At 33.1% G+C, this 12,748-nt stretch overlaps 1 protein-coding gene across 1 annotated transcript in view; it reads left to right on the top strand.

Moving 5' to 3' along the window:
* The window catches only part of LOC148280703 (inhibin beta chain-like), a 35,833-nt gene extending 23,421 nt beyond the window's left edge, over positions 1 to 12,412 (top strand). Inside the window, exons 2-4 of the mRNA XM_088227959.1 lie at positions 241 to 5,122; positions 7,632 to 7,949; positions 9,417 to 12,412. Coding sequence (XP_088084085.1) covers positions 4,841 to 5,122; positions 7,632 to 7,949; positions 9,417 to 9,692 — 876 coding nt within the window. The 5' untranslated portion in view covers positions 241 to 4,840 and the 3' untranslated portion in view covers positions 9,693 to 12,412. The remainder of the gene's footprint in view (positions 1 to 240; positions 5,123 to 7,631; positions 7,950 to 9,416) is intronic.
* Positions 12,413 to 12,748: the final 336 nt, after the last annotated feature.

The raw sequence follows: 12,748 nt of genomic DNA, 5'->3' as shown, positions 1-12,748 counted from the left end.
TTACTTAATTATAATTATTCCAGTAAAGTAGTTCAATAAATCTTTGCAAAGTTACAAGTTATTTGAAACAAAACGACGGGTCTTTTTATTTTGGCAAAAAACATACCGTCCACATTCCAACGAAGGTTTTTTTTAAATGAACAAGATTTTTTTCAAATGTGGTCTAATTTTTAAGTAACCGATTTAATCAATAAAAAATATATCAAATAAACTTATACTGTTTTTTTCTTTTTGTTCCAGGTCATCAAAACAATGAAGAAACACAACAAAAATATCAACGTCCTTACATTTAAATTATCCTAATATATATTTCCATTTTTTTATATTTTACTTTATTTTCTACGTGCCTTTTCTTTTTTTTTTCAAATAAACATTTCTCCTCCACAAAACCAAAAAAACTTACCAAATACGCGAGTATTCCATTAAATAAATTAATATTAATGAGCAGATTTTTATTTTTAATTTCATGGGATGGGGATGTTCAGTGTTATGAGAAATTGGATATGATTTCTTACACGCGGTAAAAATTATAGCATCTACTTGTACTGCAAAGTTTCTCATGAATGCATGAAAAAAATAATTTTAAGGAAAATTTAACTACTTTAAATGACGTCACAAGTTCTTCTAAATCAAGCAATGACAGAGTGTCATGACAGATTTCCGGTTTCCAGGAAGCCAACCCGTCAATCGGGACAACTCACCGAAGAGAACTAGTGACGTCACGCGCGGAGTAAATAAAAAGTTTCGAAATATTAAAAACTGTAGAGATGATATTGCGATACATAAAAATAAAAGTAAAATTTTTTGGCTTATTTCGATGGTCTATTAAACAAATAAAAAAATATTTAAAAAAAAACTCAAATCCCTCATTTAAGCCTTAAGGAAAATTCAAAATACGATGGGATGTATAATTAGAATCAAGAATGGAGTGTATCGAAGGTATGGGTTCGATTTCATGACTTGCACGTCCGTCGTTACTTTAGCTTTAGTAATTCTGTAACTTTTGCGTTCCTAACTTTAAAATATCAGTGTTTATGCAATATAATAATTTCACAACTTTAAACATCCTACATTTATTTGAATTAGTTTGCTAATAAAAAATAATAATAAAAAACATTTCAAAGTTCAAAAAGTCATGTATATTAAAAATATATTCATGATTAATCAACAATTAAGAAATTACAGATCACTACTCAAAATTAAATTTTATTGCATCATTTTTAACATTTTTTTTTCTTTTTGCGATTTCTTTAATTTTTTAATTTTAAAGGCTCTTTTAACTTTACGATTAATTAAGTGATAGAAAAAAACTGTCAAGTTTTGGTAAAACGGGTTATTATATCGGATTTATAACAATATAACACCGGAGTCTAAAATACTATCACGGAACCACATGTCGGTTTCTAACTCATTCAAAATAACTTAGTTCAGAACAAAAATGTGGAAAAAACCATTCATAATTTATTTTAACCCCGTCAATGTCGTTCTTAAAGTTTTATTAATAGCACCCCATCCCTTAAGATTAATAATATGATCCTTTTTGTACCGCGGGGAGGTTCATTATAAAACGGTTTAGTTTGTTGAACCTACACCATTAACCTTTTTATTCAGAAAACCGTTTTTAAGTCAATTTATTGTGTTGTTACTTAATTCATTACATAAAACATTTTAGTTTAAAATATGAATTTATTATAGATATAAAAAACGAATAATACTTAAATCAAATATCACTCAATACTTAAATAAACTTTCGCCAAGAATTTTTATTAGATTTTTTTCTCAACTCTAATAACTAGTAACATATTAAAACAGAGATGAAGAACATTTGAGAGAAGGTAATATAGAAGTCTGGGCATCTACGGGGCTTATCACCTGTAATTGGCTGGTTAAGTGGCAACTTTACACACAGTGTAACATTTACCATTCTGCTCATATTTGAACATCTATATTCCTTCGATTCTTTCATCTGTTGATGTTTGTGAAGCTTACGAGCTGAAACCTTTATTTATGCGGGTGAGATTCATGTGATTGAATTGTTTCACCTACATACTAGGCAAAGCCTGAAATTTTTAATTTTTGTACTTCTTCATGGACCAGGCGGGATTTATTAACAATATTTTGCAATAACTAGGATTGTATACCCCGATCTAACACAGTCAAAACAGTATTATTGTGCAAATAAGTATAATTTAGTATTTTGTAATCTTTATTTCAAATTATATAATTAATTTTAAAAATAGAGTATTATTCTATATTCGAGTTGACAGAACGAGTAACTAACTAAGTGTTGAGTTTGAGAAGTTGTATTTAAGTTTCAGTAAGATGCTCAAGTTTGTATATACAGTAGTTTTTGATAGTACACCATAGTTCTCGTACATAGACATGTACATAGAAGAGTGACATTTTAACAGAGAAATATTCCGTTTTCCCCGACAAACTTTACCCGTTTAGGCGTTTCAAACTATCTTATTATTATTTCAAACATCTGTTTGTATCACGGGGCTTTGTTTTGTCAGTAATGTCAAGACCATCAAAAACTTTTTTATTTAAACTAAGGAATAGTTTTTGCTTTTATATGATTTACCCAAATATTTTGAATTTCGACCACCCCGGTTCAAGTATTATTATAAGTATTAAAAAAATAAATAAAAAACTTTACGAAATTAAAAAAAAAAACTAAATACATACACTTAACTTGTAGCATGATCAAATTTTTTTTTTTTTAGTTTAGCCATATCAAAAATAGACACAGTCAAAGGGCATGTGTAAAAAGACTAATTCTATCCTCTCAACATTAACCTTGTACATAATAAGCGAGGCAAAAAATAAGCAACGCCCATTCATTTTTTTTAATCCTCCCTGCGTACCTCTTCGGGAAAATGGCGTGAAAGTTACTACCATTTAATGACTTATAAAATAATAATTAATTAAATTTAATCAATTAATAAACACTTTTATTCAATGCATGGTTTTTAAAAGTTTTATTAAAAGCTATTTTCATATCGAAAAACGTCTATCTTTATAACGACTTCTATGAAGTTCCAACAAAATAATCGTAGAAATGAGTTAAAATTTTCTAACCTTAATTAAAATACTACACTATAAAACACATACTCACAATTTGATTGCATCAAATAAGTGGTAAGTCAATATTTTTAGAAGAAATTATTTCAGGCAGAAGATTTTAGCATTTTTGCAGAAACGTTATAGATGCAAAACATGGTGAGTTTATTTTTATTGTAATATTAGATTAAATTAATGTAATTTTTCATTCTAAAAGAATTAATTTTCCTTTCGCGAGTCATACAGAATATTCTTAAAGTGATATTTGTAAAATAATATTTTCATGAATGTAACATTACTAAGCGGTTTCCCCGTACTATTCAACGAATTTTCAGACAGGCCTTTCCTTACAACTGATTTCCAAGGTCTTTCAGCGGGTTATTGACCGCAAAATACCAATAAATCTGAAACTGAAAACATGTGGCAGGTTTAACACCTAAAAAATTAAAATTGCTTTCAAATTGTTCATATTGTAAATTCGTTTGTTGTTCCCCTTCTTGGTATTGAAATTAAACAGATAAATCTAATATTATTCAAGTTGTATTTTACCATCACTCTATAGTTTCTCGTTTATTAAAAATTAAAGGGTGATTGTAATTGTCATAATTCATGAACATGGTTGCTACGCTGTACATTTAATATATTTTTTTGACAAATACCTTTCTCAAATACGTTTCTTTGATATAACAATAATATTCAGTATTGAAATTTATCTGTTAAATCCAATAAGTTATTTTACTCTATGCGTAAAATAGAATTTGGATAAATAAGGTTTCGGATTTTAGAAGAACATATTTGAGAATTATAAATAAAATCTAAAACGTAGTAAAACCCAACAATTAAGCGCCATTTTCATTTGTTTTTTTTTTAAATTAACATTTTTAAGATACCGTCCTACCACCAAATTTTATTTATGTTAAAAACCTTTTTTATGCTATGTTCAGTATATTTATATATTTTCAAAATACCGAATATTTTACCATTTTTACGTTATTATTTTAAGTATTAAAGTAATATCAATTAAAGATTTCAGACAGAAAATGAAAATGAATTATTATTTGGATCTATTTTTTTAAATAAAAATAAAAACAAAATGCTTTGTTGTTTGACTGTTACATTTCTAGAGGTATCATGTGTGAAGTTTTCATTTTGTAAGTTTTCAAACAATCTTCGTAAAGAAACATAATTTACTATAAATTGATTTTGCACTATATAGCTTTTGTCACAGGGTACCGAAGTTATGACTTGGTCTATGATTTTTCAAGAAGCTGAAACTTTAAATTGTCTTTACCGTTGGCAGTCTGTAACAAAGTATATCAAATCACCAAGTATTTGCCAGACGTCTGAAATCTTTACCATTTTAGCAGCAATTAAAAAATACTCCACTTGACTCAGATTCTCTACATAGCTGTGCTGTAATCACTGTCAATCACTCCAGTATTTGATAAATTACCACCCATGTCTTTTTTACTTGTATTATCCCATTATTTATGTTTTTCGGCTATCGGTTTTTTTACTTACAGCAATTCTCCAAGATTCTGACATGCGGCTTCTCTCTAGACTAGTGTTGATGTATTTTGTACTTTATCCACGAGCTAGTCCAACCATGTCAAATAAAAATGCTAGTTGGATTATTTTAACCTGTTATGGCTTTTTTCATTTTCCAGCCGATTGGAGCACATTTTTTATATGTTTGATCTAGCTAGTCAGTACCGATCATCTAAGCTGGTCTGTAATTCTAGTATGTGCATTAATTAATATTTTCTTTCAGGGATTCATGTTCCTGGGTTTTTCTGTGATTAGATTAGTAATATGTCTTCAATTTTCTTCAATTGTCTTTTTTCTGGTAGGAGGAGCGCTGAATGGCCAGCGCTTGGTAGAGTTCCCCGTAGGGGGCGCCGCCAGATCACTGGCTGCGCAGGGCGTAGCCACAGCAACCCTATGGCTGCGAGTAGAGGCCAGACCTGGGTCGGGAATTCGAGCCAGGAACCTCACGCTATGGGCCTTTAGAGTCAGGAGATTGCCACCCAGTGGAAATGCTACGAGGCTAAGTCCACAGGTACTTATTTTTCTGTGTTCTAGAGATTCCTTATTTGTATTTCATGTTTGAGAAAAAAAAACACCAACTTCGTAATAAAACCTAATAAAAATGTATTTATGTATTAGGTGTTAACATATCAATTGAGTCTATTTTTTTCCAAATTTAAAAATGAACACCGACAGTGAAACAACATTGTAAAGGTTAAACGTCATTCCAAAGAAAATTCTCTGCTCTTCAAGATATTGTGTTTGCTTTAGATTAAATATGTTACTTCATATTATTATAAGCCTTCAAAATGGAATATCAAGTAGACGAAATTGAGCATTTTCGACATCTCCTTCTGTTCGTGCTCAATCGAGAAAATAAAGGAGAAATCAAATAAGGAGAATACATTATTGACTAATTTGTAGTAACTTTTTTGTTCTCTTCTTATTCTTCTCTGCATTTGCAAAAAAAATAACAAACTTATGTTAAAACCAATATGCTTTATTTTTTGCATCATACTAGGAAGCACATTTACAGTATCGAATTACAGTACAATACATACCCCCCCTAAAGTTGTGCGATTTGGAGTATGCAGATGATGCAGTCTTTTTTGAAAAGTCTGTTGGTTTTCAGTAAATTGTTGACACACTCTAGGAAAACTCAACTCGTCTGGGTCTTAATATTAATACGAAAAAGTCTCAAATTATGTGCAACAAATCTTGTCCTGACCAGGGTCAGGATTAGCCTCTCTATAATAATGGACAGAGGATTGACAAAGTTGACAGCTTTAAATACTTGGGAGCACACATAACTGAGGATGGAAGCATGCATAAAGAGCTCGCAACCCGCCTAGGAATTGCTGGAGCAACTTTTAACATGATGCGTGTTGTCTGGAACTCTAGTCTATACTCGGTCAAAACGGAATGCCGATTATTCAACTTTTGTATAATGCCAGTTCTCTTATATGGGTGCGTAATCTTGGCACCTTACCAAAGCTCAAAACACCAAACTTCTAAGTTTTGAGAGTAAGTGCTTGAGAAGAATATTAGGTATAAGGTGGTTCGATTTTATAACTAACATTGAAGTCCGAGAACGGACGCAGTAGCCTCGAATAACGAGCGTCTTGAAGATTTGGCGGTGGTCCTGGCTTGGACACGTGCTGCGCATGCCTCGGGAGAACCTAAACCCAAGTTGCCTCTTCTTTAAACCTGCGGGATCACGCCGTCCTGGAAGGCCGTCAATGACGATCTTTAGACTTTATTCGGCGGAATTAAGGGGCGCTGGATTGACATGGGAAGAAACGAGAGTGCCAGCTGGCGATAGGGTCTCCTGGAGGCAACTGGTAATGTCCACATGCTCCACTTAGGAGCGGATGTAGAAAAAAAGAAAGAACAAGACAAACAGGCTTGAGGAAAATCATATTTAATTGTTGTGTTCACTCAAAAACCAAAATCGAAATCCGGAATCCTCCGTCCATCAGGCGCATCTTATCTTTCTAACCTATCCTCTAGGAAAATATGCACTTTAACAATTATCTTTTATCACTTTTTACCTATCTCAGAACGTGTAAGAGGCAGGTGCAAGTCGTGATTTCCTTTTTAGGTAATCTACAAAAAAATACCATTAATTTGTACCTACATATAAGTACATAATATGTAAGTAGGTAATATAATTATAAACTACTATTTTTTCTATGATTCTGTGAAAATTAACTCGGCTTTATTCTGCACTGTTTTAAAACAATACCTACATTAAAGTTTATTAATAAATGCCATTCAGCAGTAACTGTCAACACTGAGCACTGGCCGATTCTTTTTAAAATGAATAATGCCAAAAACATCCACTGCTAACGCCATCCTATCAAAGAAAAATAGTCTTTCGGAAACAATGTTAAAAATATTTCCATCTCTATTTCCAAATAGAGAATCTTCAAATAATATTTGTAATCTGCAAGCTTGTTTTAGTACTAAAAAAGCTAACTTTGGGTTTAAGACGTAAAATATAGTGTATTTTTTTGTATGGAGGAATAAGCTGAGTTAATCGGCTAGTTTCATCGTTCACTGAGAATATAAACGGTATAGGAGGATATAAACGGTGGTAGTGATTTATAATAAAAAATAATTAATTAATTAATTTTCCCATACACATATTGATAATAAAACATTATTATTGAAAGTCAAATATAATGGTAAGCTGTGCTTAATCGCTTATTTTGACAATTCGCCCCTGGTAGTAGAAACCTAAGTGTTGGTAAATATTGAAGGCCTTTTTTTTACACCAGAACAGGCCAGAAGGCCCAACTACAATGGTAAATTAAAAAACAGCACAAAAAGAACAGCAATTTTAAATCAATAATTACGCGTACCACCAAGAGCTGTAATAATTCCTATCGGACACCGTCAATAGTGTAGAGGAAAAGAAAATGAAAAATAAAGTTTTTTTTCTTAAAAACGGATTTAGGAGGGAGGAGAAAGATCATTTCGTCGCGTCCCTTAAATGTCTCAGACATAGTAAAACTTACGATGGGGGTATTTTCTCGCAGGAGTTTGACGACTACACGGAGATGGCCGGGTCGCTGGGCGTGCGCGTGGGCAGCGGCAGCTCCGGCTGGCAGCGCGTGGACGTGACGGGCGGCATGCGGCGCTGGGCGGCGCAGGGGACGCCCGGCCCACTGCTGCTGCTGCTGGACTGCTCGGGCTGCGGCCGGGCCGTGCGCCTGCCGCTGCCGGGCCCCGCGCGCCCCTTCCTCGTGCTGCGCGCGGCGCCCCCGACGGCGCGCCGCGTGCGCCGCCGCGCGCTGGATTGCGGCCCGGACGCGCGCAACCAGTGCTGCAAGCAGCGGTTCTACGTCAGCTTCAAGGTACTTATTAGCGTCAGCATCGTCGATTCACATGTTTCCAATAACTGCTAAAAGCACTAACAAATTATCTGTTTGTTGAAATTTAAGAATTATTATAAATCATCATAACCTATCAAGTTTTTGAAAAGACAAAGAAATTATTCTAAAAAATTTTGGAAGCCGTAAAAACACTAATAAAAACTTGAAAAATTCAATTGGTACATCAGTATTTCAATTTCGGAGGCAAGTTTTCAAGTTGTGAGTAATTTAATATTCTTCCTTATTTGGAGTAATGCCAGTATTCAGGCGTTGGCTCCATCATGTGCCACACATTAGACCAAAAGCCTACCCGTTCCGGTCACGATAGCTAGCTGGAACAACTCCCCCACACCAGACCCGGTCCAGTTTCATTTGTTTCCTAGCCAGGAAACCTTTTTCCTACTATTATAATTTGCTAAACCTTGTATTTCTGCCTCCTAATTATGTGTCCGAGGAGCTCCGTCTTGCGGCATTTCTCCGTATTTAGAAGCTCTCCGTCCTCGTGTAATGTTCTAAGAACTGTCTCATTTCTAATATGGTCCGGTCCGTTCATGATATTTTCAGCATTCTTCGGTAGCACCACATTTAGAATGCCTCAAGCCTATGCATCAGATCAACTGTGAAAGTCCATGTTTCACAACCGTACAAGAGAGTTCAAATCAAATGTAACATTTCAAAGTTCTGAGTCGTAATTTTAATGATAATTGGCTTGATGTTATTTTTTTAATGTTTATAAACAAATTTCTTGCCATTTCAATTCCTGCTCTGAGTTCTTCCTTTGCGTTAACATCCTTATTGATCCATGCACTCAGGTATTTAAAATGGTTCGCTTCTCCGATTTGTTAAACCACAAGCCGTAAGTTGGATGAGATCGACAACTTTTTTAAAATTTTATTTTTTTATTAATAAATTTCATAAAAGGTACATGTTTTTTTAAAAATTCTATCTATATCTACTTTTACACATCTAGTAAATGTTATCACTGTAACTCTCCAAAAAAGAGACTAACTCTTGTGCTTGGAGAGTGACTTACATTGTTGTAGTTGTTTGTTTATAAGAGTTTATATAATTTTAAATATACGAGTACATGAGAAAAAAATAAAAACATAGGATATATAAAGAAAAACATAAAACAATAATACATTCATACTAATTAAAATTTCATGTAGTTTTCACACAAGTTCAAAAAATTTATTTAGATTTACTTTAAATTTATTTATTGATATATTATTTTTAAAAGTTTTTAGTTTATTGGGAAGATTATTATATTTTTTTACACCTTTGAAGACAAAGCTATTTTGACCATTACTTGAAATTTAGGGATTTATTTACTTCCTTTGATTTTATTTCGCTTATACTCGTATTTATTGTCAGACTCCAGCTTTAGCAAGCCTAATCTACCAGGTTTATAAGCATTTCAAGGCCTCTTGCACTTGTCATTATTTTTAGGCGCTCGGTTGGGACGACTGGATCATCGCGCCGCACGGCTACTTCGCGAACTACTGTCGCGGCGACTGCGGCGCCAACCGCACGCCGGACACGTTCCTCACGTACTACTCGCATGTCCTGGACGAGTATCGCCGCCTAGACAGGCTAGCGGGCCTGAGGCCGTGCTGCGCCCCGCTCAAGTTCTCCAGCATGTCCCTAATCTACTTCGGCCCCGACTCCAACATCATCAAAAGAGACCTGCCCAAGATGGTGGTCGACGAGTGCGGCTGCCCTTAGTGACAATATCATTATTACATGCTTCGAGTTGTATTCACGAGGTATTTTCTAACACTTTTTTACCGAGTCCTATCGACTGCTTTTAACTAGTTAGCCAAATTATAAACTAATACTTCAATAATGCTAAGGTTAAATGTTAAGTATTTCCCAAACTGATCTCATATAGCGTACAGATTCTTTGAATTGAGCTTGATGATTGGAACATGGAACACTCGTTGTGTTCTATGTAGATAGTTCGACCGTCTGAAGAAGATGAACGAGGAAAAGGTACGAAGAGTAACTGTCAAAAAATGACATGGCAGCAACTCAGCTGATACAGTTTTAAATGGATAATACATTGCCATTGTAGTCTTCTTTTCAGAAGGTCTATGGAATAGTTTTCCTGACTATGTAATGTTAAATCAAAATATATAATTGATTTAAAATCAAAGATTTCCTACCGTTATTCGTGCATCTTCTTACGGCGGAGTCTGTTTTTGCAGCAACTGTCAAATTGTCACTCCTAGGTCGAGGAATGATCATGTTGTTATATAATACCTATGTTTGTAAATAACGTTACCACTGTTTCTATCCAACTTGTTCGATTATATCTTAACATATTTATTATTATTTCTCGCCAAGCTAATATTATTTGGGTAAACTTAATCTAATCTAATCGCCGAGGGGCAGTTAGAAAACAAATTACCTATTACTTGTAAAGAATCACCATTGAACAATTACATTCAGGATAGGGTTAATTATTAAATATTACGATTTAATGATAGATAGGCTTCAAATTAATCGTTTTGTCCCACGCCGAGAGAAGATACTCTCGCGTGGAGATAGCTTATCAGCTCAACGGAGTATTGCTAATCAACAATAAAATTTAACCCCGCAAATTAATATTTTTGTCCCGTGACAGGAGACAATGTTACGGCAATAGCTTGCTAGTCCCAGCCAAATCAGTATGGTTAGTAAAGCATAAAGTTAAACCCTCGCAAATCGTGTAAAAATTTCATTTCTTCAAACATAATTAATTACATACAATTTAATGCTGCCGAATTCATTGACTGTAAGAAATCATTTAAATTATTTTTGTTAAAAATATTTATAATAATATATTCATTTGTATTATATAGGTACGAGTATCAATTAATGTGATCAAAGGGCTGTATGCGTGATTTAGGAAAATGTCCCCAATTTTAGTACATTGACTTCATAAATATGTTAACGAGAATTTTATTTATTGTAATCAAGAACCGCGGGAATATTGAATTAAAAATGAGTTATTTAATTATTTATAGGTAAACGATTGCGCATACAGCCCATTGAATGAGTAACTATAATGCAATTATTAAAATAGTTTGATCGAAATCCAAAAACCTATACATTTTATACACAAATTTGGATTGGGTTGTTGTGGATCTGTTTGGCAGTGTTTATTTAAGTGTTGCCTCTTCCTTCTTAATTACCGAGGAAATAAAAATGTCTGAGAGAATAAATGATAAACGATCGAAAATGGTGAAAGAGAATCAACGGTATATCTGTGTGAGATGAATCGGCGGTGCAATAAATTAAACTGTACGGAATGTCTGTTGAAAGAATATGCCAGAATGCCGAGTTGCTAGAATGAAGATGCCAGAAAGCCAGGAAGATGCCAACATGCACGGATGATGATACCAGAGAGCCAGCACGAAGATGCCTAGATGCCGAGAGAATGCCAGTTGGATGAGGATCACGCGACAATAATAGGGGAATCCTGTGGATGCTTCGTTTCATTATACAAAATACTATAAATTTATATAAACATTTATGTCTAAACATACGAAAAATAACCCTTTTGTAAAAATACCTTTTGACCTATGTAAGAAAACTCATGTTCGAAAATTCTGGAAATCTGTGGCAGGATTTATATTACTATCATTACTATTACAAAAATTTTCATTTTCTGTCACAAAAACAGATTCGTTTAACCAATAAACCGAGCCATAATATTAACCAATGAAAATCAATCATGAATCAAGCGATTTACTTTTAATACAGATACGTGTTTCCAATTCGCGACGCTGGCTTCAAATCTTCGAAACGGGAAACGCGCTGTCGAGCAATACAAATTTACTGATGTTTATAACAGATTCTAATCGATATTCAATCTACAAATGTTTATAATGTTAAGTACATTACGCCTTGTATATAACTAGCTAAACAAATATGTTGATCATTTATTATCAAAACATTTTTTACAAGATATCAAAATTCAGTAATTAATATGACACTAAGACAGATAAATATATAACGTGGTAAATAAAATCCTCTAGTATTAATGTTCGAAGAACTCAAACCATACATGTACTCAATCGTTATAAAGATTTTAATTTCAGGTTTATAATTTTTCATTCCATTTAGACTCAGGAATTAAAAAATACCCCTGTACTATAATTAGGATTAAGATTTCTGCTAATATTTAATAAAATTCATTTTCAATTGAGTAATTTTAAGAAATTCCTGTTAGAGATTTGTTATATAAATCAAAAATCTCAAACTTACCGAAGCCTGCCACAGAACAGTCCCCATTCCTTTCGTGTTATTATCGCAGATTTGCCCTGCGAATGCATTTAATATGTAATATTATTTTCTAAATACATTTCTTTTCATGAACATTGATTATATAATATTTGTTCACAATTCTCAGACAACTTTATCCTATATAAATAAAATAAATTTTGAAGATAACACAGAAACATTTATTTTATTCTCCCTTATTACTTGAAAATCTCGTTTTAAAACAGCAAATATTCCATTTTTATTTTATGGTCCATAACAAAAATGTTCTAAATGTTGTATTTGTATTAATTATTTAATTAAAGATATAATATTTTTATGATTTTCATGTTCTATGCAATACTTAAAAATAAATTTATATAATTTTTATTCATAAATGGTCCCAAAAACTTGCGCATCCTGATAAAACTCGCACGTCCTGAAAAAACTACGCATGCTGAAAAAACTTACAAATCTTGAAAAAACTTATACATCCCGAAGAAAACTTATAAATCCTAAATAAACATGTGAATCCC

This window comes from Micrasema longulum, unplaced genomic scaffold, assembly GCF_059751315.1.
Source record: "Micrasema longulum isolate JH-2025_06_02 unplaced genomic scaffold, ASM5975131v1 h1tg000548l, whole genome shotgun sequence".
NCBI lineage: Eukaryota > Metazoa > Arthropoda > Insecta > Trichoptera > Brachycentridae > Micrasema > Micrasema longulum.
The sequence above is the reverse complement of the archived record's forward strand: the minus strand, read 5'-3'. Positions and strand labels throughout refer to the sequence as shown.